Source organism: Eublepharis macularius, chromosome 1 (genome assembly GCF_028583425.1).
Source record: "Eublepharis macularius isolate TG4126 chromosome 1, MPM_Emac_v1.0, whole genome shotgun sequence".
NCBI lineage: Eukaryota > Metazoa > Chordata > Lepidosauria > Squamata > Eublepharidae > Eublepharis > Eublepharis macularius.
Window position 1 is genome coordinate 151,727,749 of NC_072790.1, and position 26,475 is coordinate 151,754,223.

Genomic DNA, 26,475 nt, shown 5'->3' on the forward strand with positions numbered 1-26,475 from the left:
GTGGTCTGTCGCAGATGGAAAAAAGAAGACCTGACAACCGCTGTGACCTGTGCCTCCGTGTTCAGGGAGGCATCCAGGATCACCCCCAGACCCCTGACCCTCAGAACTGGCACAAGCTGTGCCCCATCGAGGGCTGGGACCCGGAATCCTGAACCCAGTCCCCCATGGCTCAAGTACAGGACCTCTGTCTTTGTTAGGTTCAGTTTCAGTCGACTCAGTCATGGCTGCAAACGCATGTTCCAGGACATCTGGGGCTGAGTCAGGCCGGCTGTCCATCATCAGGTACAGCTTGGTGTCATCTGCATATTGATGACACCCAAGCCAGAAACTTCACACCAACTGGGCAAGGGGGCGCATGTAGATGTTAAACAATAAAGGGGAGAGTATTGCCCCCTGCAGGACCCCGCACACCAATGGGTGATGGGGTGACAATATCTCCCCAAGCGCCACCCTCTCTCCCTGACCATGGAGAAAAGAGACAAGTCACTGTAAGGCAGTCTCTGATATCCCCACATCGGCGAGGCGGTGGGTCAGAAGATCGTAATCGACTGTGTCAAACACTGCTGACAAATCCAATAATATCAGCAGCGTTGAAATACCTCGATCCAGATGTCTGCGAAGGTCATCCATGAGGGCAACCAACAGTGTCTCTGTCCCATGTCCTGGCCGGAACCCGAACTGAAAGGGATCTAGGGTCGAGACATCCTTCAGGAAACCCTGTATCAGTTCCACCACCGCCTGCTCAATCACCTTTCCCAGAAACGGGAGGTTCGAAACTGGGAGACAATTGACCAAGTCAGTAGGGTCCAGTGATGGTTTATCCAAGAGAGGTCTCACCACGGCTTCCTTTAATGGCTCGGGAAAAACCCTGGTGCCCAAGGACATGTTAACAGTGGCCTCCAATGAGGACCGTAGACCATTGGCACTGGCCTTTACCAGCCATGATGGGCATGGGTCCAAGGGGCACGTGGTGGGCCTAACTAATCACAGGTCCTGTCAATCTTCTCCCCAGAAAGTGGACTAAACTGATCAAATATTGACCCTAAAAATGGCCAAGGGGTCTCTAGTTCCTTTACTGTATCAACTGTGGCTGGCAACTCATGGCAGAGAGACAAAATTTTATCACTGGTCTCCCTCCCTGGGAGGGAGACCAGTGAACGAACCACATTGAACAATTTTGCTCGACGCTAGCTAGCTGATGCGATGGAGGCTGTATAGAACGCTTTCTTCACAGCCTTCACCGCCATCTCATAGGCTTTCATAAACGTCCTATAAGATGATCTTGCCTCTTCGTCGCGAGATCGCCACCACACTCTCTCAAGTCATCTTAGCTCCCGCTTCTTCTCTCGAAGCTCCTCTGTATACCAGGGAGCCTGTCTTACACGGGGCAAAGAGGGTGACGGGGAGTGATTTTGTCGATGGCTTCGAAGAGCCGGCATTGCCAGTCCTCCACCAGCTCATCTAACGAACCACCATGGAGCATAGGATCCCGCAGAGCATTCCAGAATCCAGTTGGATCTATGAGTCTCCGCAGGTGAGCATAAATCAGCTCACCACCCTTGCGAGGGGTAGTGGTATCCCCAGTCGAGCCCTCAAAACTGAGTGGTCTGACCATGGCACTGGTTCTATTGCCTCTAGATCCACATTGAGCCCCATCCCGAAGATCAAGTCTAGCGTGTGGCCCGCTTTGTGTGTGGGGGTCGATACAAATTGGGAGAGTCCTAGTGCTGCCATGGAAGTTACCAGGTCTGCAGCCTGCACAGGGGAGGCATCTTCGGCATGGACATTGAAGCCCCCAACACCATCACTCTGGAGTACTCCCAAGGCCCACCCTGCCACCACCTCTAGCAGGCACAACAGGGTATCTGCTGGTGCACTAGGTGGTTGGTACACCAAGCAGATGGCCAAACTCTCCTCAGCACCCCACACCACGCCTACACATTCAATGCCAGAGATCTCAGGGGTGGGGAGCAGTTTGAAGGAGAAAGACTCTAGAGTGAGGATTGCCACCCCTCCCCCCCGGCCTCCTTTTCGGGACTGATGAAGGAACAAATACCTTGCGGGGGTCAATTCCCCCAGGGCGACCATTTTGTCTTCCCTCACCCCGGTCTCAGTCACATATACCAGGTCCATATTACTCATTGCAAAGAAGTCTTGCAATGTTGCAGTCTTCTTATTTATGGACCTAGCATTGCGCAACATCAGTGTCGAAGGGAGGTTCCTTCTCCTATCTCCATCCCCAGTATATTGCGGGATGAGTCACAGGTTAGAAGGGCACCAAGCTCAAACCATATCTCCATGCCCTTCTCAGCCGAGACCAGCTCCCACCGCCATACCTCCCACGTCCCCAGAGGACTGGGATCCCTGACTCCATACTGCCCCCCCTCCCTATGTCCACCATCATCCAGTTTACTTCTCATTTCCCCCAGCAATGGTGGGCAAGCTCAATGTCAGTCCAAACAGCAGTGACATATAATACTGATGTTAATATAACACTGATATTACTCCCATACAGTATAACAAAACCCAGCCATATACATATCTCAACCTTATAAACATTCCTGTCAAATACAATTTACTCTAGAGTCAATGTATTTGAACACAATCTTCAGTAGTACAACCCTAACAATTTAGTTTGACTCCTGTCCTCCAGTCAACTTTTGTTTGACTAGAATAATGGCCATCGGTGGTGGCTCATATACCTGTTTCTAATTTTGCAGGTACATATATATTCAAACTTTTCTTTCTACTTACAGTCAACTCAGGCCTTCAATGATGCAACATTTGATGAGAAGATTAGTGTTTGATATTCCACTATTAAATGAACATGCAAAGATGCCTCTCAAGGTAAATTTAGTCTTCCTCTTCAGAATATGCTATTTATCTCACTTGTCCTCATTTTCTAGAAGAGAAGGGTAGCTCTAATATTATTGTACCCTTTAGTAATGTTCCATCACAGTTAATGATAGCTAATATAATCTTTGAACCATGGTATCTATATTAGTTCAAATCATTTAATTGGCTTTGAACCAGACTAGACATTTCTGTGGATGCTAGTATTTCTGCGCATGGAGTGTGATTTTCCTGCTTCACCTCTCCCGTGGCAGTCTGAAATGCTGCCCCATATCCTGTTCCTGGTGATTCCCTGTCTCACTGCAGCAGGATTGAGGAAAGGAGGCTTTCAAGCTGCCACAGCAGGCAAGTGGCAGGAAAAATACACTCTGTGTGTAGAAATCCTTGTACCCACAGAAATATTAGACTTGATCCAACCCACTGGACTAAAAGGTATCATCTACAAAGCTTTTAAAGGCATTGGACCCACATACCTGTACTTAAAGGCATTGGACCCACATACGGTCGCCTCTCTTGCTATGTTTTGCTGCAATAGCTCCACTCATCTGATCAAAGCTTTTTGAAGGTGCCACCCAGCAGACAGGTAAAATTACCCATTCACATACATTCTCTGTGATGGATCCTACATTGTGGAATGGTCTACCAGAGGCCCCCACTGTGCTGTTATTTTACAAAATATGCAGAACGAGATTGTTCAGGAGGTCGTTCTTGTAGAATGAGCAGAACAGCAGTGTAATTTTTCAGCTCAGGAGGTGACTTTTATTAAGGACTAGTAACAAAACCCTGGCTTTAGAATGGGGAGGGCGGGCAAGTTGGCATTACCTCATGCTCCGCTCCTAATCCTGGTGGGTGAAGGGGGGGGGCGGGTTGTCTCCTGCTCCATGCCTGATTCCAGCAGGGTGAAGGGAGGGTGAGCATTGTCACCTATTCCACGCTTGATCCCAGCTGGGTGAAGGTGGGGGATGGGCACTGCTGCCTGCTTTGCTCCTTATCTTGGCTGGGTGAAGAAGGGTTGGACATTGCATCCTGCTCTGTGCCTGATCCTGGCCAGGTGAAGATGGGGGGGCAGGCATTGCCACCTGCTCTGCTCCTGATCCCAGCTGGGTGAATGGGGGGGATTGCCTCCTGCTCTGCGCCTGATTCCTTCCTGGTGAGGGGAGGCAGGCATTGCTACCTGCTTCACATATTATCTCAGCTGGGTGAATTTGGGGGGTGGACATCACCACCTATTCTGCTCCTGATCCCGACCAGGTGAAGGGGGGCAGGCATTGCCACCTTCTCCGCACCTGATCCCAGCTGGGTGAAGGCGGGGACAGGCATTACCACCTGCTCCATGACTGATTCTGGGTGTGTGAAGGGAGGATGGGCATTGCCACCTGCTCCGAGCCTGATCCTGACCAGGTGAAGGGGGGCAGGCATTGCCACCTGCTCCACTCTTGATCCCAGCTAGGTGAATGGGGGGGGGCAGGGATTGTCTCCTGCTCTGCACCTGATTCCATCCGGGTGAAGGAGGGTGGGCATTGCTGCCTGCTCCACATCTTATCCCAGCCAGGTGAAGGCAGAGGGTGGATATTGCCACCTGCTCTGCTCCTGATCCCAGCTGGGTGAAGGGAGGCTGGCATTGCCACCTGCTCTGCACCTAATCCAAGCTGGGTGAAGGCGGGGGCCAGGAAATGCCACCTGCTCTACTCCTGATCCCAACTGGGTGAAAGAGGGGTGGGCATTGCCACCTACTCCACACCTGATCCCAGTTGGGTGAAGGTGGGGTGGGCATTGCCACCTGCTTTGCTCCTCATTGCAGCGGGGTGAAGGGGTGGGTGGACATTGCCCCCTGCTCCATGCCTGATCCCAGCTGGGTGAAGAGGGTGGGCATGGCCCCCTGCTCCATGCCTGATCATAGCTGGATAAAGGGGTGGGTGGGCATTTCCTCCTGCTCTGCGCCTGATCCCAGCAGCATGCTCTCTGGAGGTCCGGGCTACCTCGCCTGGGCTTCTCTCCACAGCAGCGGCCTCTGGTGATGCACAGGGTAGGAAGTGAGTTGTCTGGAACATGCTTAGCCTTTCATACAGTAGGATAAAGTTTTTCCTAAACTGATTATCTAGCAAAGTCAGTCTGGCTTCAACTTTTTCTGTGACCAGCCTCCCTGAAGCAACACCTGATCACCAGGCAGTGGATGCTAAATTTTGAATGACAGCTGAATAGCTTTTTGCAATTTTTTTGCAAATATACGTGTCAGGCAGCCAGATGACTTACTTTGTTCATTCTTTTCTGTGCACCACCCATAACACTTGTATTGTGCTACACTCAATTTGTTTATCTTTAAAGTGCCACAACGTTTTTATTGTGTTCGATGCAACAGAAGAACAAGGTCTTTTTAAAAATGATCACACCATGTAGTTCTGAAAAGTGTCACTGGGTACTTTAAAATGAACTATCATGATTTTAATATAACATTTCACTGTGTGTCCCCCGCCCCCGCCCCCCGCCCTAAATCTGAATATTACAATTGGCAGTCAGTGCCTTCGGGCAAGTTTAAAGTTTCTGATTTAAAAAATACTTGATGGATTTTATTAATAAAGGAGAAATATATTTTCATACATTCACATTTTATTTAGTTGCTGACAAATCATTATGAAAGATGCTGGAAGTATTACTGCTTACCAGGAGGATGGGGCAACTTTGGTGCTGCTTCAGAAGAGGAACTTCATTTGTCCAGAAAGTTGTTCTGGGGTATTTTTGATGCCCTGTCGCAAAAGGTAACTTTTAAGCTTATAATATAAATAATGATTCTGACCCAAATAAGTACACCAAAGAAGACTAAAGTATGCGATGGATTTTTTTCATTACCTTTCTGCAAAATGCTGAATTGTGAACTTTTAAAATACTGAGAAGGGAAGGCAGCATGGTATAGCCCAATTTTGTCACTTCTTGGAAGCTAAGTGTTGTCGGTACTTGGATGCTACAAGGAAGACTACAGAGGAAGGCAATGGCAAACTACCTCTGCTTCTCACTTGCCTTAAAAGCCTCATGCTGGGGTTGCCATAAGTTCATTGTGACTTGATGATACATATATGTATGTTTGAAATATTCATAGAATCATAGAATCATAGAGTTGGAAGGGGCCATACAGACCATCTAGTCCAACCCCCTTCCCAGTGCAGGATCAGCCTAAAACATCTCTGACAAATATTCATCCAGCCTCTTCTTGAAAACTGCCAGTGAGGGGGAGCTCACCACCTCCCTAGGCAGCAGATTCCACTTTTGAACTACTCTGACCGTGAAAACGTTTTTCCTAATATCCAGATGGTACCTTTGTGCATGTAATTTAAGCCCATTGCTTCGGGCTTATCTTCTTTTACCTTATCTTCCTTATCTTTTACCTTATCTTCTTTTACCAATTGTATTGAATGATAATATAATCAGAATATAAGTTAAACATTCTAATACAGCAGTTTTTTGTTCTTCAAGAAATATGTTGTAGGTTGATCATAGTAGTTTTAGTTTCTTTTATATTGGATGTTTATTGTTTTTCCCCCCTGATACTTTTGCATGATTCAATATTGAATGAGTGGCTATAGCTCTCCTGAAGAAGATGAGGACAGGCCAATAGGTCTGTATTGTTATTGTTCATTTATATTCCACTGCATTTCATATTTAATTGTTGGATCAGAGGATTAATTTACCAGAGGTAATAAGGGTATTGTCCAGAGGGCTCATTTCGAGGGGGAATGCACAGGAACACAGTTCCGGCAGTTCCCCAAAGAGGTCACATGTCAGGTGGCCCTGCCCACCTGACTCTCGGCCATTTTGGGTTCATTTCATCCTGGATGGGGGCCAAAACAGCCCAGATCAGGCCTCTGACGGGTGGTGGATCACTATCCCACTCAGCAGTGGCCCGATCCTGACCATTTTGGATGTTTATTGTTCCCCCCCCCGATACTTTTGCATGATTCAATATTGAATGAGTGGCTATAGCTCTCCTGAAGAAGATGAGGCCCGATCCTGACCTTTTCGGCCATTTTCAGTCCCTTTTTGCCATTTTGGGCCCAATTTTGGCCCTGAATGGCCAGGATTGGGTCCAAAACAGCCAGGATATGTGATGTCAGGGGGTGTGGCATATGCAAATCAGTTATGACAATGACACATTTCCGGTGATGGCAAGGGATGGGGCATATGCTAATGAGTTATGCTAATGAGTTCCTCCAGCTCTTTTTTCTACGAAATGACCCCTGGTATTGTCATAATGTTTATATTTATTATGTGTGAACAAGGACTTGTAATCCTTCCATTTTAGAGCAGCTCACAAAATGTATGCAGATAAATAATTCAAATATGTTTCTTAGAAAATAAATTTTGCACTACAATTTCTAACACTGAATGCTATGATGCTGTGAAAGATATTAAGGGACCCGTATGCTTACTAGAAGAAGAGCTACATCATGTTAGACAAAAGCTCAAGAGATGGTAGCCAAACTTATGAAGGGTGCTTCCTGTAGATATTGCAGCCTGAATATGGTGTACTGGCAACTAATATAGATGGCTTTAAAAGAGGATTGAACAGATTCATGGAGGATAGATCCATCCGTTGCTACTAGAAAAGGTGACGAAAGGGAACCTCCACCTCAAGAAGCTGTGGCAATATCATCCTAAGCAGTGTTAGACTCCACTTAGTCCATAGAAGTTAGTAGGCTTAAAAGGGTGTAAATCTATTTAGGATAGCACTGTAAATCTCTGACAACCAGTGCTAGGAGGCACCATCAGGGGAAAAGCTTTCACCTCTGTGTCCTGTTTGTTATCTCTCCGGGGCATTTGGTTGACAACTGTGTGAGACTGGATGCTGGAATACATTATTCTATATTTTGGATCAGCAGGGCATTTAAATTTGTAATTGTTTACAGCAAAATGTTAGCTGCTTCAGTTCACTGCTGTATCTCTTGTATTCTTTCCACAGAAATATGAACAAGAATTATTCAAACTAGCTTTGCCCTGCTTGAGTGCAGTGGCAGGGGCTTTACCTCCTGATTACATGGAATCAAATTATGTTGGTGTAATGGAAAAACAGGCTTCTATGGATTCAGATGGGAACTTTAACCCACAACCTGTTGATACCTCTAAGTAAGAATTTATTCTACTGCAGATTATTTTGATTACATATATTATGTTAAGTTTAATATATTACAAAATGCATGCAGTCTTCCCTGTTTTTTCACTTTTGGAATATCTAGCCTTCATCCTACAAAGCGACTGAATATGCTAAATGATAAATGGAATTATCACAAAGCAGTTTACCCTTACTCTGACCAGGATAAACCAGGCAAGCTAGATCTGAGAAGCTAAGCAGGGTCGGCATTGGTTAATAATTGGATGGAAGCTCCAGCAAAGGCTAGAGTTGCAGAGGCAGGCAATGGCAAACTACCTCTGTTAGCCTCTTGCTTTGAAAATCCCAGCAGGGGTCGCTGTAAGACAGCTATGACTTGATGGCATATTCCACCAGCTGTTTATCCTTAACTGTATGTCTTTGAAAATCTGTAGATGAGCATAAGTTATTCAGACATCCAATTGATTAGTCATGTGGAATGGTTCTTTTGCTTTATCTTCAATTTTAAAAGGCATTACTGATTTTCCTATAATACCAATCAACTGTGAAATTAAGTATTTTCAGTATGCATATCTTTATTCCAAAAAAAGTTATAGGAGTGTAAAATACGAATAGTACTCTTGCCTTGGTATCAGTACTGGGGTTTTGACAAGTAAATCTAAGTTCAAATACTGTGGTATAATGAGCTGATTATTATTAATTGATACGTATTTTCCTTTTCCTTGCCCAGCATTACAATTCCTGAAAAGTTAGACTACTTTATTAACAAATACGCAGAACACTCTCATGATAAATGGTGTATGGAAAAGGTAAAATTATTTATATATTTTTGTCTAAGCATATTTACAATACCAGGAATCCATCTGTCCAGCATTACAAACATGTTGTTCATGTTAGTATTCATTACAGAATCTTTTTAAAGCTGTGTTTTCAGAATCATTTCTTGTCTTTAATCAAAAGAAATTCTTTAAATGGGCTCATATTGTCTGAATTTCAGCAATTTTTTTTAACATTTGTGGTGAGCAACTTACTTAATATATTTATTGTAAAAAAGAACTTTGTATCTATTGTTACCAAAGATCTGTATGGTTGTCTTCTACAGTATCATGTTGAGATAGATGAATCTGGAAGAGTAGAGTAGGCAACACTTGCCCACTCCAGTAATTTTCACTGGTGGGCACTGCCTTGCCAATAGCGTAGATGGTGTTCCATGAAAGAAACCCACAGCAAACAGCCACTAGCAGAAGACATTGTGCTTCACAATAAACCAAAAACCCAGAACCTGGAAACATAATTTCACATGGGGTGGAAAACTTCTCACATTAAGAGTTGCTAATGCTGTATGTATATGGGATATGGTTGTTTCCCAAGAACATAACTCTGTAGTGAGGTAAATAGTGAGTCCAGGAGAGAGTCTGCAAGTTTATCAGGAGACACTATATCTCTCCAGAACACTTTAAAATGTTTCCCTGGATTAGTGTGTGAAGAAGCCCCCCCCCCCCCCCCCGCTCCTCAGCACTTACTGGGAGCAGCCAGGAAGCAGGGATTGCTGGGCCCAGGCTGCCATTGTGTCAGCTGGGTGGGAGCAGGCTACACAAGGGGCCCACACAGACCTTGGGTGTATCTTCCCCGAGGCAGGAGGAGGTGTCCATGGAGGAGTGAGACGATGGGATCTCATTGCCACCGCCGAGAGTAGACGAGCAACAGGTGGTAGCTGGGAAGGCTTGGGGCATGCCTTTGCCCCAGGGAGAGGAGGTGCGCCTGGCAGGGGCAGAGCACTGGTGAGGCCTGGGGCCCATGGCACTGGAGGAGTTGCAATCAAGCCCCAGGAGAGTGAGGCATCCACCCAGTTGGCTTGTGGCTCTGTCCTTCAGGGGAAGATGACCACTGGGGAAGGAGGACAAGGATAGTCCAGGAGGAGCCTCCACCTAGCAGAGTCTTTAAAAAGCCAGGCAGGAGGATGCTGAGGAGAAAGAGTGAGGCAGGTCCACACTGCAGGTGAGAGAGTCGGGTCCCTTGAAGGAAGAGGGGGAGACAGGTGATGCTGTGATGCTTCCCATCATTTCTGAGGCTCAACCCTGGCCCAAGGCCAGAGAAGGCAGCACAAGGACAAGGCAGTTGCCCTGGCCTCTGACCTTGACAAGGAGGGGGCTGACATAGTGACTTCCAGAAAAGAATATGTGGAATATATTCTTACTCCAAAATACTGTTTTCAGCAGGCATAATGAAGCACCCAAATGACAAAATCAATAGATTGCTGGGGTTGTTTTATACCCTAGGAGCATTTTTGTTTACAAAAAGAAAACCATAAGTGGAAAGTGGCTGTGCTTTGGGGACATTATTTACTAATATGCAGGTGATAATGTCCTAAAAGAAAAAAAATCTAGAGCTACTTCTTTATATTTTCTGTGAAAAAGTGCAAGTAAGGTGGATATTCACCCCAAGCAACATTAGTACAGTTTTAAATTACAATCTTTAAAACTAATATAGATTGTTACATGAACACTGAATAAAAGATTTGGGTTGTTGCAGCTATAAAAAGTATATTTCACAATAATTAAGAGCGAGGGAGATGACATTACATATATTTTCTTGGAGGGGTAGGTGTCATTTGAGAAGCATCCAGTTAAAGAAAAAGAATTATTGATAGTATACCGAAAAAGCAGCCAAACTTTAAGTTGCATCAACATTTCTAATCAATTTGTCTTTCGTTGACCCTTTTTAAATTTTTTGTCAGTTTGCAAATGGGTGGATGTATGGTGAAACGTACTCAGAATCTTCCAAAGTACAGCCATTAATGAAACAATATAAACTCTTATCAGAAAAGGTAAGACGTTCATGTAACAGTTTGTTTATGCTAATTTATTCCTGAATGTGAAAGGACCTGTTTTATTGCTTCTTTTTCAATTAACCGAGATATTTCTTAGTACTTAGAACAAAATCATGCTGTTTTTTCTAAATTGAATGACTATTATCTGAGGATGGTAGTACAATGCATAGTAATTTTTACCTCAGAACCCTCTGTTCTGCATTCTATTTCCTTATGATGGTATGTTCATTAAATGCTTACATGATTTGAATCTTTCAATAATCAGTTACCAATAGTCCCAAGGTATGACCTTAGAATGCATGATCCAGTAACATTGCTGCACGCAAGTAGCTCTGGTCAGGGCTTGGATAGGAAACTTCCTTGAAATCATCTTGAGTTCCATGATGAAAAAAAAATGGCAAGATTTGAATTCAATAAATAGATTTTGCTTTTCTCTTGTTCTTGGGCTGTGTTCACATATTGAGTTTAAATTATTGGCATGTCCCCTGTCTCATATTGTGAAATGATTTGTTGAAAAATACAGTTATATGAAGAATATGATAACTGGATAATCACTCTTAAGAATAGTGAGGCTATCAATTTAGATCTGCATTTGCCATGTAGGTAATGTCTGATCCATCCTCACACCCCAGTTCTAATGTATTTATTTAATTTCAAATAGATGTGTAAATTAAAAGAAAGGTTACTGAATACAGAAAGGCTCTGGTTGTTAATTCCAGAGCCTTTTTGTATTCAGTGACCTTTGTCTTAACTTACACGTGTTGGGTGATCTGTTGGGTATTAATTAGCTTGAGATGCTATGTAAGATCCAGTGAAGTCTCTGGGATCTTTGAAGGTGTGAATCTGATCTCTACACTGAGTGGGAAAACTACTGAGATTGGTATGTAAGTATAAAAGAATGAGTAATAGTATATCTCCTCCTCAAAGCTACTTGATGGCCAGCAAGATATCATATATGTTCTTTCCATAGGAAAAAGAAATTTATAGATGGCCAATCAAAGAGTCTCTGAAAACCATGCTTGCTTGGGGATGGAGGGTTGAAAGAACAAGAGAAGGAGACACCATGGCTCTTTATAACAGACCACGCCGTATATCGCAGACAAGTCAGGTACATATCAAACTCTTGTTCTTATGCTGCCAGTTGAGTGATTTCATCTCATGGAGCTTGTGATTATTGGGCAAAGTATTTGACAGCTTGCATTGCACATGAAAACCCATCTTCTTTGAGTTTGCTGTTCTTCCTCAGACTTAATACACAGGAGTTTTGTACTTCCATTCATTTCCCTGTTTACCCCTTTTTCTCCTTCACTCCATATCGATAGAGTAAATAGATAGTTATGTCTGCCATGTATCTAATGGTGGTGGGCTCCAGTCCACAAAATCTAATGATTTATTAAGAATATGTTGGTCTTTAAGGTGTCATCCTGTTTACTTTTACTGTAAGAAATTGGCAGTGCCATCCAAAGCAGAATCCTACTGTTCTCAGTCCATTGAAGTTAGTGGCCTTAGAAGTGTAAATCTGCTTGTGAATGCACTGCAACATGGCTGCCTCTCTGGAATTACTTCCCTCATATTGTCACATATTAGTAAATATGTCTATGGTAAATGTACTGGCTAAGTGCTGTAATAAAGTAATCTGAATCTGAATCTATTAGTAAATATGCCTGTATAAGAAATTTTGGTTGCTTCAGATTAGAATGTCTAAAATTTACTTTGTAGTGACACTACTTTATAGATGTGCTTGCTGTTTATTTAGCAACCAAAGGAAATGGCAGTACTTCTAATTAAATTTTAAAGATATGCAAATTGCTGTACATTATATAAACTGCCTGTAGACTAATTTAATTTTGTATTGGGTTGCAAAAAAGAAAACAAAAGTACTGGCATTGTTTGTTCTCTTTTCTAGTAAAGATATACACTTCCCCCCACCCCCACCCCCAAGCATAGAATCCAGAATTTTTGGTTTGCTTTCAGATTGTCAATTTAGGCACTTTGGCTCCAGTCCTTATGTGTACTCAGCCCCAATGAAATAAATGATGGTATGTGAATGAAAACATAGCATGTGAAATGGCAAGGTTGGTGTATGATACTTGTCTTTTGCCTGCACCTGTTGCAATTTTGAACAGAGTGTAGTATTACGGACTAGAATGTTAGCTTTCATTTGCAACCTAAATATCTTTGATTTTACTCAGAATATTTGCACATGCCAATTATTAATTAAAATAAATGGGTAATTATTTGGCACTACTGAATTCATTGTTTGCAGGTAGTGACTGTTTTATACTGTTTTTTTTTACTACACTGTGGCCAGCTCTCATTCTTCTGCAGTATTTTGTAGTTTAATAGAGAAATATGTAAACATGTTTAATGGTGAATTGTTCCTTCTTCCCGCAGGGATTTAATAAACCTTTTCTCTTTTAAAAGCTGTTGTTGATTTTTTTATTTAATGTTTGTGATTGTTCTCTCTTCTTTTACACGTCTGTTAATATTCAGGTTTCTGTAGATACTGTCCATGGTTATGCTCCCCGTGCAATTGATATGAGTAATGTTACCCTCTCCAGAGAGTTGCATGTAAGTTATATCATAACCAATGTGAAGTATATAGAACATTAAGACAACTTTTGTTGCTTTGCCAATTTCTGTATAATGCAAGATTCATGCTTGTTTCTGGAAGCTATTCACCCAGATACCTGATTTTAAGACACATATTTCAAGTTTATGCTTCAGGTGTTTTGCCTGTAATATTCAACAATAATGTCACAGAGAATTTTTTTAACATCAAAGCAAGTAATTGGGATCCTGCTCCAGGCTGCAAGGGAACTCTTCTCTTACCCATGTATCTTTCTGATTTCCAGCTATGGCAAAGCTATGTATGCTACGGAGCTGGGTGCGCCATAGTCAGGGATGTAGCACATACAGTCCTCAGGGATTTATTTCAAGAATCCTTTTTGTTTATGGAAATTCCACTGGTCTCTCAGTATGTTCTGTAATTTCCCCACACAGAGTATATTTGTTTGGATTCTGCTATTTGTGAATGGAAGGTCATAATGTTGGAGATTATTTCTTGAAGCTTGATTGTTTAGATTTGTAAATTAGTATATCAATAGAATAGAGTATATTCAGATTTTGTCTTCAATAAGACAACTTAAGCAAAAGCATGTTAATTCAAAAATGCAAAGGTAGCTTCATACAACATTAGTCTTAATGAAGCAATTACTTTTGGTTTGATTTAAATTTCAAACAGTAAAGGAGGGAGGCAGTTATTACACATTTTCCCATCTTCCACCGCAGATGGCTACATTGTTCCCTGTACTTTCCTGAAGGTTCCCTGACCCCTAGGGACAGCATTTTGGACATGCAGTAGGAGGCTGTAAGTGGGAAAGTTATCCTCTAACTATACCCAAAGTATTTTGGATCCAATCCATTTTTCTTTTCTTTAGGCTATGGCTGAGATGATGGCTGAAAACTATCACAACATATGGGCAAAGAAAAAGAAAATGGAGCTTGAAGCAAAAGGTAAATCATCTTTGATTACATATTTATAAAACCATTAATGATTAGCGTAGATTACCTAAGAACAGTAGTCATTGCTCAACAAAATTAATGTCTGAAAAGAGCAGAAAATGCAGTTTCTATCAGAAAGTTCGTCAGTACTTGACAGAGAAGCCCACATTATATAAATGTGAGAAATTTGAATTACCTAATAGCTAAGTGACAACCTAATAACTATAGCTTGTCATATCGAGGAATTAATTCCTATCAGTTTGTCTGAAAAGAAGATAATAGAAAAAGCAAAATGGGAGTTAAAATCTCTGAAGATGCAGTTAAGCATTGCCTGTTTTAGCAATGAGGGGGTAGTGATGAGCTGTAATGTGTATTTATATATATATAATTAAGCCTCATTTTTTATTTCTGATTCTTTTTGGAAAAACTTTTTGTGAAGAAATCTTTCTTCTCTATGTGATTAGAGAAAATGTGAATTCTAGACATGTGCAAAAGTTATTGTGGCTCACTTTCTAATTTGAGCCCAGATTTATATTAGCCCAAGCTTAAGGAAGAAAACCATCCTTGTGCCACCCACTCAGAGAAAGTGAATTTGGTGCCAAAGTTTTTTGAGGGGGATACAACAAAGATCTGGATGAAAGAATTAGTGAACTCAAGCAATCAAAATGGTACCAAGCATTCAAATACCCAATACTAGCAAGCCCAGTACAAGGAGCCAGATATTCCAAGCACCCACATATTGTGTAACATACTGCATTCAAGAGGAGAGGCAGGAGGCCACGGAGGTAGAGTGAAACAGTAAAGAAGGGACTAGGCTACTTCTCTGTGCAGGTCCAGGCAAAGGTACAGTTTTCCAGGCAGGGATATGAACATCCAGGCAAGAAGTAGTTCAAAGTAACCCAAAAGGTTGACATTTTCTGTGTCCACATTCAGTCTGAATCTCACAACACAAGGGGTAATCCTGGGCAGGCACTAACTTGATTTGAAAATAGAGTCTGACTCCACTTACAAGGCATGAAGCGTAAGTAAAAACCAAAAGATTAATAAATGGCAAGGCCTAGAAGGAGCAGAGGGGGCAAGGCAAACAGTCACATATGCCATCTGACTGGCTAAAGAATGTGAAGAGTTGTTCAGAGTTCTGCTAATACTGCCAAATAAAAAAAAGAGGTGACATCTGTGTGTGTGTGTAGGCAGGAGGGGGAGTGTTGCCCAAATAGGAGGTCTCCTTAATTAGTTGGGGGAATTAGCATTAAAGGAGACAGCGAGAGGGTGTAATTAGGAATCTCCACCAATGTTTATGGGGATTATTTCTTAGAGACTTACATGAATCAGGCGGATGTTCAACAGGAAAGGTTTTTTATTAAGGAAAAATAAAAAGCAAATGTACAGCAAGTCACACGCAGCACGCATTCAATTAGGAAAATCAGGGAGGAAAGTGGGAGAAAGGAGTTAGGGAGGGCAATAGGAGGTGTCCACGGAGGCAGCTGCGAAAATACCAGCATTTTACAGCAAGAACAAAAGTCTTGAGCCTGAGGCTGGATCTATGGATCCAGAACACAGACACAGAGCACATGGCTGAGAAAGTCCAGTTATAGGGCAAAACACACCCTGGGGCATTTCTTGCTTCCCAAAACAATAGCTTAATGGTTTGTCTGGAGGTAGAACAATAAGTGGGGAGAGGTTTGAAGTGGCCATCTGGGATGGGCTATAGGTGAGAATATTGTTTAATGACCAGGTAGATACCGGATGGTAGGGCTATCAGGTGTGCTGAAGAGCTTTGATTAGGGTAAATGGATGAGGAGAAATAAAGGAAGGCATTGATGAGATTAGGTAGAAAATTTTCTCAGGAAGCCTCATTATCTCTGCATCTCTCCGGGCACGGAGGATAGTCACCCGCCTCTGACTCATGTCTTGGTAACTTTCCAGTCCTCCTGCCCATCTGGCATCTACTCTGGGCCAAGCAGTGCCTTGGACTTCTGGCATATGAGGAAGCGTTTATGATATTCCATTCATAAACTGCCCTTTCAGCATGGGGAAGGGGTCTGACTGCTAACAGAAGGTCTTTTGAATTAACTGATGACATGTTGCTTTGGTATGAAATTTCATATAAATCAAATCAGATCATAAATGTTCACAAGTTGAAACTTAATCCCAACAAGATGTAGGTACTATTGGTAGGAAGAAGGTCTGACCCAGAAAATGAGTTCTCTTCTGTTCTAGATGGGATTGCACTCCCTCTAAAGGAGCAGGTTCATAGCTTGTGGATGCTCCTGGACCCAGGCCTCTTGTTGAATAAACAGGTGGCAGTTGCCAGGGGTGCCCTTCACCAGCTTTGAACTGGTGAGCCAACTGCAGCCCTTCATGGGCAGGAAAGCTCTTGCTACTGTACTGCATGCCCTGGTAACATGAAAACTGTCCAGAAGATTCAGTTGATACAAAATGCCGAGGCCGGAATGCTGACTGGAGTGGGTCATAGGGACCATATCTTTCTATTCCTATTCCATATGATCTGGCTCCCAGTTTGCATCTGGACCAGTTCAAGGTATTGACATTGACCATTAAAGCCCTTTATGGCTTGGGACCAGCATACCTTAAGGGCTGCCTTCTTCTATATGAACCTGCCTTTCACTACAGTGACCTTTGGAGGCCCTGCTTCAGATGCCCCCTTGATCTGAGGGTAGATGGGTGGCAAGTCAAAAAAGGGCCTTCTCAATCATGGCACCAAAACTTTGGAGCTCCTTCCCCAGGGAGAGTCATCTTTCCCCCTCTGCTGCCAATGTGTAAAGACTTTTGCTTCCCCAGTCGGAATGAAGAGGCAAAGACGTGTTGGGATTAAAGGGCTGCTTTATTAATTTATAACAACATATTTGTCAACACGGCAAGAGCCTAACTAGCAGTACAGGTCAGGCCCTGGGGTCATTCCTGGACCTTTGCCCTGACCTGTATGGGTGACCCCCAACAGCCCTGGGTGCGAGCCATCCATCGCCCGCCTGGCCTTGCTAAGCGGTTCACCCCCTTAAAGCTCCCCCACCTAGCTGTACAGCTGCAAGGGGGACCAGCTTGTCCAGGGGTTCCCCACTAGGGCATCTGACCTCATGACTGGGCCGTACCGCAGCCAGCCATTTCTGACAGACCCCACTCCCCACCAATGGGGATAAGCCAAGGGTGGTCACCGTCCTGCTCAATTTCCCAACTCCTAATCTGCCACCGCTAAGGCCAAACCTCTGCTTAGGCCATAGCACCCCACAGATGGCATAAAGCCACTCACGCCCTTGCCGCATCTACTCCAAACTGTGGTTACTTCCGTCCCCTCAGTAGAGGTCAGCAAATGTGGCCCAGCTTTGCAGATGGTGGGGGAGATCAATCCTTATTTCCCAATACTATAAGTGGAGTCTAGAGCCTCCACCCGGCTCATCAACCATTCCAATCACCCTGCACAACATATGGGAACCTAGGAAAAACGCCAATTGGGGCCCAAGCTTTGTGCACACACCTGGCAGGGAAGCCTTGGAGCATACACACCCTTGTCCTGCAACCACAGCAAGAGGCACAGGCACTGAACCTGCAACAAAACAAAGCATTCCGCCATCCAAGCCTCAATAGGCAGTTTGGCTCTCCAGCTGCCCCTAGGGAAAAAACACAACTATTAATCGCAGAAAACCAGGCAACTGAACTGAAACTGAACTCTTGCCCCCTCATTGTGCTGAAGGCCCATTACCCGGCGATTCCTGCGGAACATTTCGTCATATTGCAGCCAAGCTGCGCTGGCGAAGTCCATATCCCCCCTGTATATTATGTCCATATACTGAAACGGGTGCCTTAAGGATATTTTCCCTGGTTGCTGGGGTCAAGTGGTACCCAAGAGGCATTGCTGTATCCCCAAAGGGGAATGCCCTATATGGAACTGAACCAAAGCTAGCCCAAGGGTACCCATAAAAGGAACCCCATGGAGCCACCGAGCCCATCCCCACCGGAGACTGGGGTGCAATAGGCAGCCATCCTGCCGCCCCCAGGAACTGGCCTGTGAGGGATGGCTGACCCCACTGCATCCATACACTACCTGCAGCCACAGATTGTGATGTGCCTGGTTGCTCATATAAAGCCATAGGCTTGCCTGTGAGATGGAATACTATGCGGCTTCCATAGCATAAGCTAGCTCACGCCTGGCTAAATTGTTTAATGTGGTGTGTTCATTGGTCTCCCAATCAGGCAGAGACCACCAAAATTTGAATTTGGAGATAAGCTGTGAGGCCTTTGCGAGCTTTTTTGCTGTTAAGATCTTGTCTCTCTGCCACGACTTACCGGCCACAGTTGATACAGTATGTGAACTAGAGGCCCCTTGGCCGTCTTCGGGGTGGATATTTGATCATTTCAGCCCCCTTTTTGGGGAGAAGGTGGACAGGATTCTGCAGGTGGTGCAGCCTACCACATGCCCCCTGGACCCGTGTCCGTCGTGGCTGGTAAAAGCCAGTGTCGATTGACTATGGGATTCCTTGGAGGCGATTGTAAACTTGTACTTAAGCTCTGGAGTTTTTCCTAGGACGTTAAAAGAGGCTGTGGTATGGCCTCTTCTGAAGAAACTATCATTATATCCCACCAATTTGCTCAGCTACCGCCTGGTCTCGAGCCTCCTGTTTCTGGGTAAGGTAGTTGAACGAGCGGCGGAGAAACAACTGCAGAATTTCCTGAAGGAGACCTCAGCCCTAGATCCCGTCCAGTCCGGTTTCCGCCCAGGACATGGGGTGGAGACATTACTGGTCGGCCTCACAGATGATCTCCACAGGCATCTGGATCAGGGAGGATTGGCGCTGCTGATTTTATTAGATCTTTCAGCAGCGTTCGATACGGTCGACTATGATCTTTTGACCCACAGCCTTGCCGATGTGGGGATTCAGGGGACAGCGCTGCAGTGGCTAGTCTCCTTTCTCCATGATCGGGGACAGAGGGTGGCGCTAGGGGAGAGGTTATCGTCTCGTAGGCCACTAGTATGTGGTGTGCCACAGGGAGCGATATTCTCCCCATTACTATTTAATATCTATATGCACCCCCTCGCCCAGTTGGTGCGAAGTTTTGAGCTTTGGTGTCACCAATATGCGGATGACACGCAGCTTTATCTGTTGATGGATGGCCGGCCTGGATTGGCCCCGGATGTCCTGGAGCGTGCTTTTGAAGCCGTGGCTGGATGGTTGAGACCAAGTCGGCTGAAACTGAACCCTATGAAGACGGAGATCATGTACCTGAGTCGTGGAAGTATGGATTCGGGACCCTGGCTCCCTATACTCGATGGGGCAGTGCTTACACTGGCCCCGAGAGTTAGAAGCCTGGGGGTGATTCTTGATTCCTCCCTGACAATGGAGGATCAGGTTACTGCGGTTGCTAGGTCTTCTTTTTACTATCTTCGACAAGCCAGGCAACTTGCCCCCTATCTATCATCCCGCAACTTGACTACAGTGGTCCAAGCAATGGTCACCTCTAGATTGGACTACTGTAATGCACTCTACACTGGGCTTCCCCTGAACCTGATCCGGCAGTTATAGCTGGTACAGAATGCAGCAGCGCAGGTTATTTCCGGAACATTGATATGGGGGCACATAACACCAGTATTGCGCCAGCTGCATTGGTTACCGGTGGGGTACCGAATCAGGTTCAAGGTTTTGGTATTAACCTATAAAGCCCTATGTGGACTGGGTCCATCGTATCTGCAGGGCTGCCTCTCCCCATACGAGCCCCAGAGGACCCTTTGCTCGAGCAATAAACATCTATTAAAGATCCCTGGCTCTAGGGAGGCCTGCCTGGTGTTGACCACGGCCAGGGATTTTTCGGCCCTGGCCCCAGCCTGGTGGAATGCTCTGTCTTATGAGACCATGGCCTGGCAGGATCTGTTAGCATTTTGCCGGGCCTGCAAGATGGAGCTGTTCCACCAGGCATATGGTTGATGCTAGGCGGTGCCCCCCCCCAGTGGGGGGTTAAACTATATGCCCTCCCGTTCAATGTCACCTCCCCTCTCTCATATATTTTGCTGAAAAATGCTCTATAGATGGTGAAAGGTGAGCATCTAAATTATGTGCTGCTATGTTTTTTGTTTTTATACTTATATAGATGTAGTATTTTTAAATGAATAATATGTACTATTTTATGTTTTTAATGGTAATGATGATTAATTGTGTAGTGTGTTTTTAAGCTTTGTTGTGATCTGCCCTGAGCCCACTGGTGTGGGGAGGGAGGACTATAAATTGAATTAAATTGCTAGGGGGTGTGGGGGTAGTGGCCTGACCCCAAAGCCCCCATGCCCCCCAGACCCCTGCTGAGGTCAGGAAAACTTACTGTCCAATTCTGGAGGCTGAACTGTCAGCACTACCTGTTCAGGCTCCCCAGATCCACCATCATGTCCCTCTGCCAGGCCTGCATAGTCCAACAAAGCCTCTGGAGCTTGACCAGCAGATGCTCTGGCAGCCAATGCCCTCTGAGGTCTGACAAACCCACGAGAGCAGAAATATGGGACAAAATCTCATTAATACAGGATGCCTTCAATGCCACCCTAACAGGCTTCTTACCCTTGGCCCCTGGGTCAGCATTAAGAACCCCACGGGCTTGCTCCAATGCTGCTAGGTGGTCTAGCAGGTCCTGGTGAGTCGGTAATGCTTCATCCTCATCGGAGGATGTTAAGGCAACAACAAGCTGCCTGGGGGCTGGTCGCTTTGCGGGCTGTTTGCCCTTTGAATGACCTGTGCCATTTTTGGGAGGCATGTTAAATTCTCGGGCTGAGATAATGAACAGAACACCAATACTCAGGCTAAGCTAACACGCAGTTTCCAACCAAATGACTGCCTGCGCTCAACAAAAGCTGACACCACAAGCCTTTACAAAATGGCTGACAGGTCTGGCAAGCCTGCTCCAGTACTCCTGGAGAACCAGTGAACTGGCCACAGGCCCAGCCAGCACCCCCCCCCCCCCACTCTGTATATATTTGTTAAAAATATTATTGTAATTCTGAATTATTAAGGCTATAGTCTCATGAAATAGACTAAATGGCTGCCAGGAAAGCTCCCAAAATGCCACCCAGAGAGAGGGAAGCCAGTATCTATGGATCTGGCCCCAAATAGGGAGCTGGTGCTGAGGGGTGACTTACCCAAAGCAATCCACAAAGCCAAGGCAGCTCACTAAGCTAATGGCAATAGCGGGAGTCGAACTAGCCAGTGCTGATAAACAGAAAAAACCCACTCAACCACTGTACTCAACCACTGCTCACAAAATGGCCACCAAGGCCCAAACCAAATGGCCATTAGGCCCCCACTGGTGCCTAATCCTAGGCCAAGGAGACGTATAATATTGCCTCAGGGCGAATACTAGGCCAAAACCATGAGGTAAGTAGGGAAGGGAAACCCAGGGCCCCCAAAGATAGGGCCAGTAATATGGGGAAGATGTCCACTGCTGGCAAAGTGCCCTGGGGGAGGGCCTGCCCAGCTGCACGAGAGCTGCAGTACAGGCCCCAACTTGGGCCGAGCAGCACCCAGACACAACCCAGAACGCCCGCCGACCTCCTCCCACAAAGCAAACCCGCCTCGGAGCATGGGTGGGCACAGGTGGCAAACAGAGCCTGCACCATGCTCCCATATAGAGGCATGGGCGAGGGCCGCAGGAAAGTAAACCAGCACAGAAGCGGCGGATGCTGCCACCGTGTGGGAGTGCTTCACTGGACACTCCCGACCCGACAGCAAGGTAAAAGCCACTGCCATGCTGGAGCAGCGAAAACCAGAGTCCCCACCTGGAAACTCTGCCCTGACACCTGCTCCACCCAGGTCTCTCCCTCCTCGTGCCAGAGAGGAATGGGAAACATGTCCTCTCCTTTCTCATCACGAGGCCCAGGAGAAAAAGCCACGAATGCTCCACCCAATCTCCCCAGCAGCAGAGGCCGGCCGAGCTGAAACCACTCAGCTGAATGCCTCCAAAGGCCCCTCATGCAGGAAGAGAAGGAAACGTGTCCTCTCTCGGCCCGAGCACGAGGCACACTGAGACGCCGAAGGGCAGAGCAGCTGAGAAACCCGACAAAGCTCCTCCCTTCACATGCAGCCCCATGCACAGGGCAAGTGCGGCTGCTGCCTCCTCCTCCTTCCGGAGGGGTAAAAGCATGGGTCCCAACCACAGTGGCTGTTTGCCGCCAGCCGGGAGTGCCATATTGTTTTGTCTAGCATACCCCCAGTAACCATTATTGGCTTTCTTCCCTGTTCTTTGTGTTGTGTGTTCATGTGTGCACTTAGTGAATTGTTTTAATACTATTTTAAATGTTATTTAAATTTTAATTGTTTTAAACTGTTGTTTTACTTTTTTTAGTGTTTTACCGTTTGTGACCTTGGGGATACTATTTTGGGTAGAAAGAAAGCATACAGATGTTTTAAATAAATTAAATAACACTTACAATGGACAATGCTATCATTGAGAAGATTATTTTCTTCACCAGTTCTAATTCTTTTCTTGCTAGAGGCACAATGATCAATAATTGAGAGGCCTTGTTTAATAATCTGTGAAAATTAGTGGGTTTGGCTTGTCTCTTGAATAGTAGTTTCCCTCAGTAAGTGTAATTAGATTATGTGCAGTTTTCCTTGTTCTCCTGATTTTTCTCTTTGTTGTGATAATGGACTATAGCTTGTTTACTGGGCTATGTCAAGACAGAGAGAAGAGAAACTTATTCTATGTTAAGATTGATGTGTGTGTGTTGTGTGCTGTCAAGTCGCCTCCAACCTATGGTGACCCTATGAAGGAAAGATCTCCAAAACATCCTATCATTAACAGACTTGCTCAGATCCTGCAAACTGGATGGTGGGGCTTTTTTTATTGAGTCAAGCCACCTCATTTTAGGTCTTCCTTTTCCTACTGCCTTCCACTTTTTGTACCATTATTGACTTTTCCAGAGACTCTTATCTTCTCATGATGTGACCAAAGTACTATAGCCTCAGTTTTGTCATTTTAGCTTCTAGGAAGGATTCAGTCTTGATTTGATCTAGTACCCACTTATTTGTCTTGTCAAGATGGATAGTGGAAGACAAGCTAAAATGGAGACACAATGTCTTTTCTACTATACTATGCACTTGACAACTATAATCTCATTTCTTGTCACCTTCAACCTATAATTCAATCTTTAAATAAAAATTTATCATGTGCTGGTTTGTTTTACACACATCACTATAATTTTGGGATCCCCCATCATTCACTCAAGGATTAATGTGTTGTCAGGTTACGTTTGGTTCCTGTTCTCTTTGGACACTAATCATTTTTCAGAGGAGCACTTTGAGAGGCATCAGGTGCTGCCACCAGATGCCTTCCCTTTGCATACCCATAGGTGCACAGTGGCAGCACTTTTTTGGATCTATACAACAGAAATTGTAGAAATTTTATTCATTAAAAAAGTGTGGATCCCAATGATCCATCCTGCTATCAGTGGAGCCTTCTTCCTGTGCTTTGGTGGAAGAGGTATGATTTGCTGGTGAAAAGCATCTTGCTCCAGAAGAAAGCTTCATGTTAGTGGAATGGAATCTTTGTATCCGGTCCCATATCTTTTCAAACATATGTGAACCATACATTTGAAGCCAAAAAAATGAATGGTTTGTGGGATTATCTACAGATCTCTCTCTTCCCTTAATTATCTCATGATGTTGCACAGATTTAAAATTGCTTAATCTTCCATTTTCTTTATTCTTGGACACAAGTTATTCTAAAATCCTGTCCTTTGTTGAAGTTGCTTTTGAATATACATGAATTTATTAATATAAATATAAATACATTTATTTCATATATGCCAACTGGGTAGACAGTAATAATGTGGATTCTTTAGAATTAGAAATCCTGTGCTTTACAGTGAAGTTATGTGCAAAATATCTTGTTTGTGTCCTTCAGTTTTACTACATTGTCATTTTCTTAATTTACAATAGTGGGAGGAGGAAACCATCCCTTACTTGTTCCATATGATACATTGACAGCTAAAGAAAAGGCCAAGGACAGAGAGAAAGCACAAGATATTCTTAAATTTCTACAGATCAATGGATATGTTGTCTCTAGGTAAGTTATAACTCAATATTGCTGAATTTATAGAGCTGACTTAAACTTTCAGAACATTGTGTTTAATATAAAATAAATCACAGAGCTTTTGTTTTTAAACTGTTAGTGGAACTTTGCTGAAACTGAATATGCAAGAACCATGTAGTAAATCTGAAAATAACTTTTGTGTTATTTAAAAAATATTTTATTGTTTCATTTTATATACACAATACGAACACATTCTACTACAATATTACGTATCACATGAGTCGAGTGGCCCAGTGTTACATATCTCAGTGAGTCAAGTGAATTATAAATAGTTATCTATAAATGGAAAGGTTTAACATTAGATAATTCTGTGAGACCAACTGACAATAAATAATAGTAGGACACAATAAGAAAATGGTTATATAATTCCCGCTCTTTTTACCTCAGCCATTGTTATGTATGGTAGCAATTTTATCCCTTACCTCAACAATACCTTTTCATCTATACTTCATGATCCCCAAATGTAGTTTTCAGGTTTTCATTTTCTTATTTCACTGATCCATCTCCATCCAGAACTAAAAAGTAAACAGTACTTTTTGCTAATACCTTTGAAGCATGTTTTTCAGGGGTGGGGGTGGGGGTAGAAAGTAACATAGTTATACAAATCTATAGCAAGGTGTAACTTTGCACTCCAGAAATTATAAAAAGGTTGACATTCATCTAAAAAATTAGATTTCTTTAACCTTCCATCTCTAAATTCTGTTAATTTAAGTAATTTCATCATCTGCCATATTGTTGTGATCCAGACTTTAATGTTTAATTCTTTGGAAGATTTCCAGCTGTTTGCAATGATGATCTTAGCAACAAGAAACATATACCATAAGGCAGAGCTGTGTTTAATGGGAATATTATTGCTTAATATTCCTAATAGATAGATCTTGGGATCTTCAAATAAATAGAAACCAACCATTTGATTTATTTCACACAGCACTCTTTTCCAAAATATTTTTACGTTTGTGAAGCTTCACCACATATATTTGACATCAGCTGCAAAGGAACCATATTTTCAACAGATTCAGTTTAACCTGAGGGGCCAGATGCCATATGATCTTATAATAATTTTCCTTCAAATGAATGCTAATAGATGCTGTTGCCTGAGAGGTAAAGACAAATTACCACTGCTCATCAGAAATATTATCTATTATTCCTTGGCATTTTCTGTTAAACCAGGAGTAGTTCAAGGTAGAATCCTAATTTAATAATAATAACTGTGCTTATATACCACTCTTATAGACAATTTAGTGCCTCAGAGTGATGAACAAAGTCATTATTATTATTATCCCCACAATAGAGCTGAGGAGCTGAGGTGGAGAGGAATGATTTAACCAAGGCCACCCACTGAGCTAATGACAATAGTGGGATTTAAACCAGCAGAGTGCTGATTCACATCCCAACCATTTATCCACTGTGCTACAAGAGCTTTCTTTAATTTAAGATCTTATAAATTGCTGAGCTAATAACCTTCAACTCATTATATTCATGAAAAGTTTTTCAAACCGTGTTAATTCTGCTTGGAACTTACTTGAAGGTTTCTTCTTATATACAAAATTTTGTAACTGAAGACATTGAAACCATTAAGAACGGAGACTTTTAGTTCTAAATCGGAGATGATGAGACTAGTCCTATCCTTAATGTCAATTTACAATTTAAATCCAACCTTTCCATGGCACCGTTATCCTAATATCTGTGTTATATATATAAGTTTTTATCTGTGTTATATATAAAAGTTTTTAATGGAGAAATTCAGGAATAGTCTCACCCTAAGTTTACTCCAGATCTTACTATGTTAGATTACTACAAGTAGTAGGGGCATGCGTTTTGAAAACTTTTATTATGTTTTCATATTTGGGGCTGTTGGGTGAAATGTTTATTGTGATTGGGTAGTTTTCCAGGGGGTATTGCTGAGTTGGATTTGAAATGTATTAAGTTTTTCTTTGTTCTCATTATTTTTGTGGCCATTCTTTTCAATGGGGAAGGGGGAGATTAATTCGAGGCAGCTATTTTTGCACTCAATGGCACCAAAATCACTCAGAATACAGTCTTCCCTCTGAACCATCAACTCACCAAGTTTACAGCATGCACAAGCAAGGAGGTTGGTGTTAGTGGACCC

General features: G+C 43.7%; 1 protein-coding gene across 1 annotated transcript in view; it reads left to right on the forward strand.

The window, feature by feature from the left end:
* RYR2 (ryanodine receptor 2) overlaps positions 1 to 26,475 on the forward strand; it is a 720,715-nt gene that overhangs the window by 487,449 nt on the left and 206,791 nt on the right. The window contains exons 51-59 of the mRNA XM_054975163.1: positions 2,757 to 2,847; positions 5,469 to 5,609; positions 7,805 to 7,968; positions 8,682 to 8,760; positions 10,689 to 10,778; positions 11,752 to 11,889; positions 13,275 to 13,352; positions 14,222 to 14,297; positions 24,212 to 24,338. Coding sequence (XP_054831138.1) covers positions 2,757 to 2,847; positions 5,469 to 5,609; positions 7,805 to 7,968; positions 8,682 to 8,760; positions 10,689 to 10,778; positions 11,752 to 11,889; positions 13,275 to 13,352; positions 14,222 to 14,297; positions 24,212 to 24,338 — 984 coding nt within the window. The remainder of the gene's footprint in view (positions 1 to 2,756; positions 2,848 to 5,468; positions 5,610 to 7,804; positions 7,969 to 8,681; positions 8,761 to 10,688; positions 10,779 to 11,751; positions 11,890 to 13,274; positions 13,353 to 14,221; positions 14,298 to 24,211; positions 24,339 to 26,475) is intronic.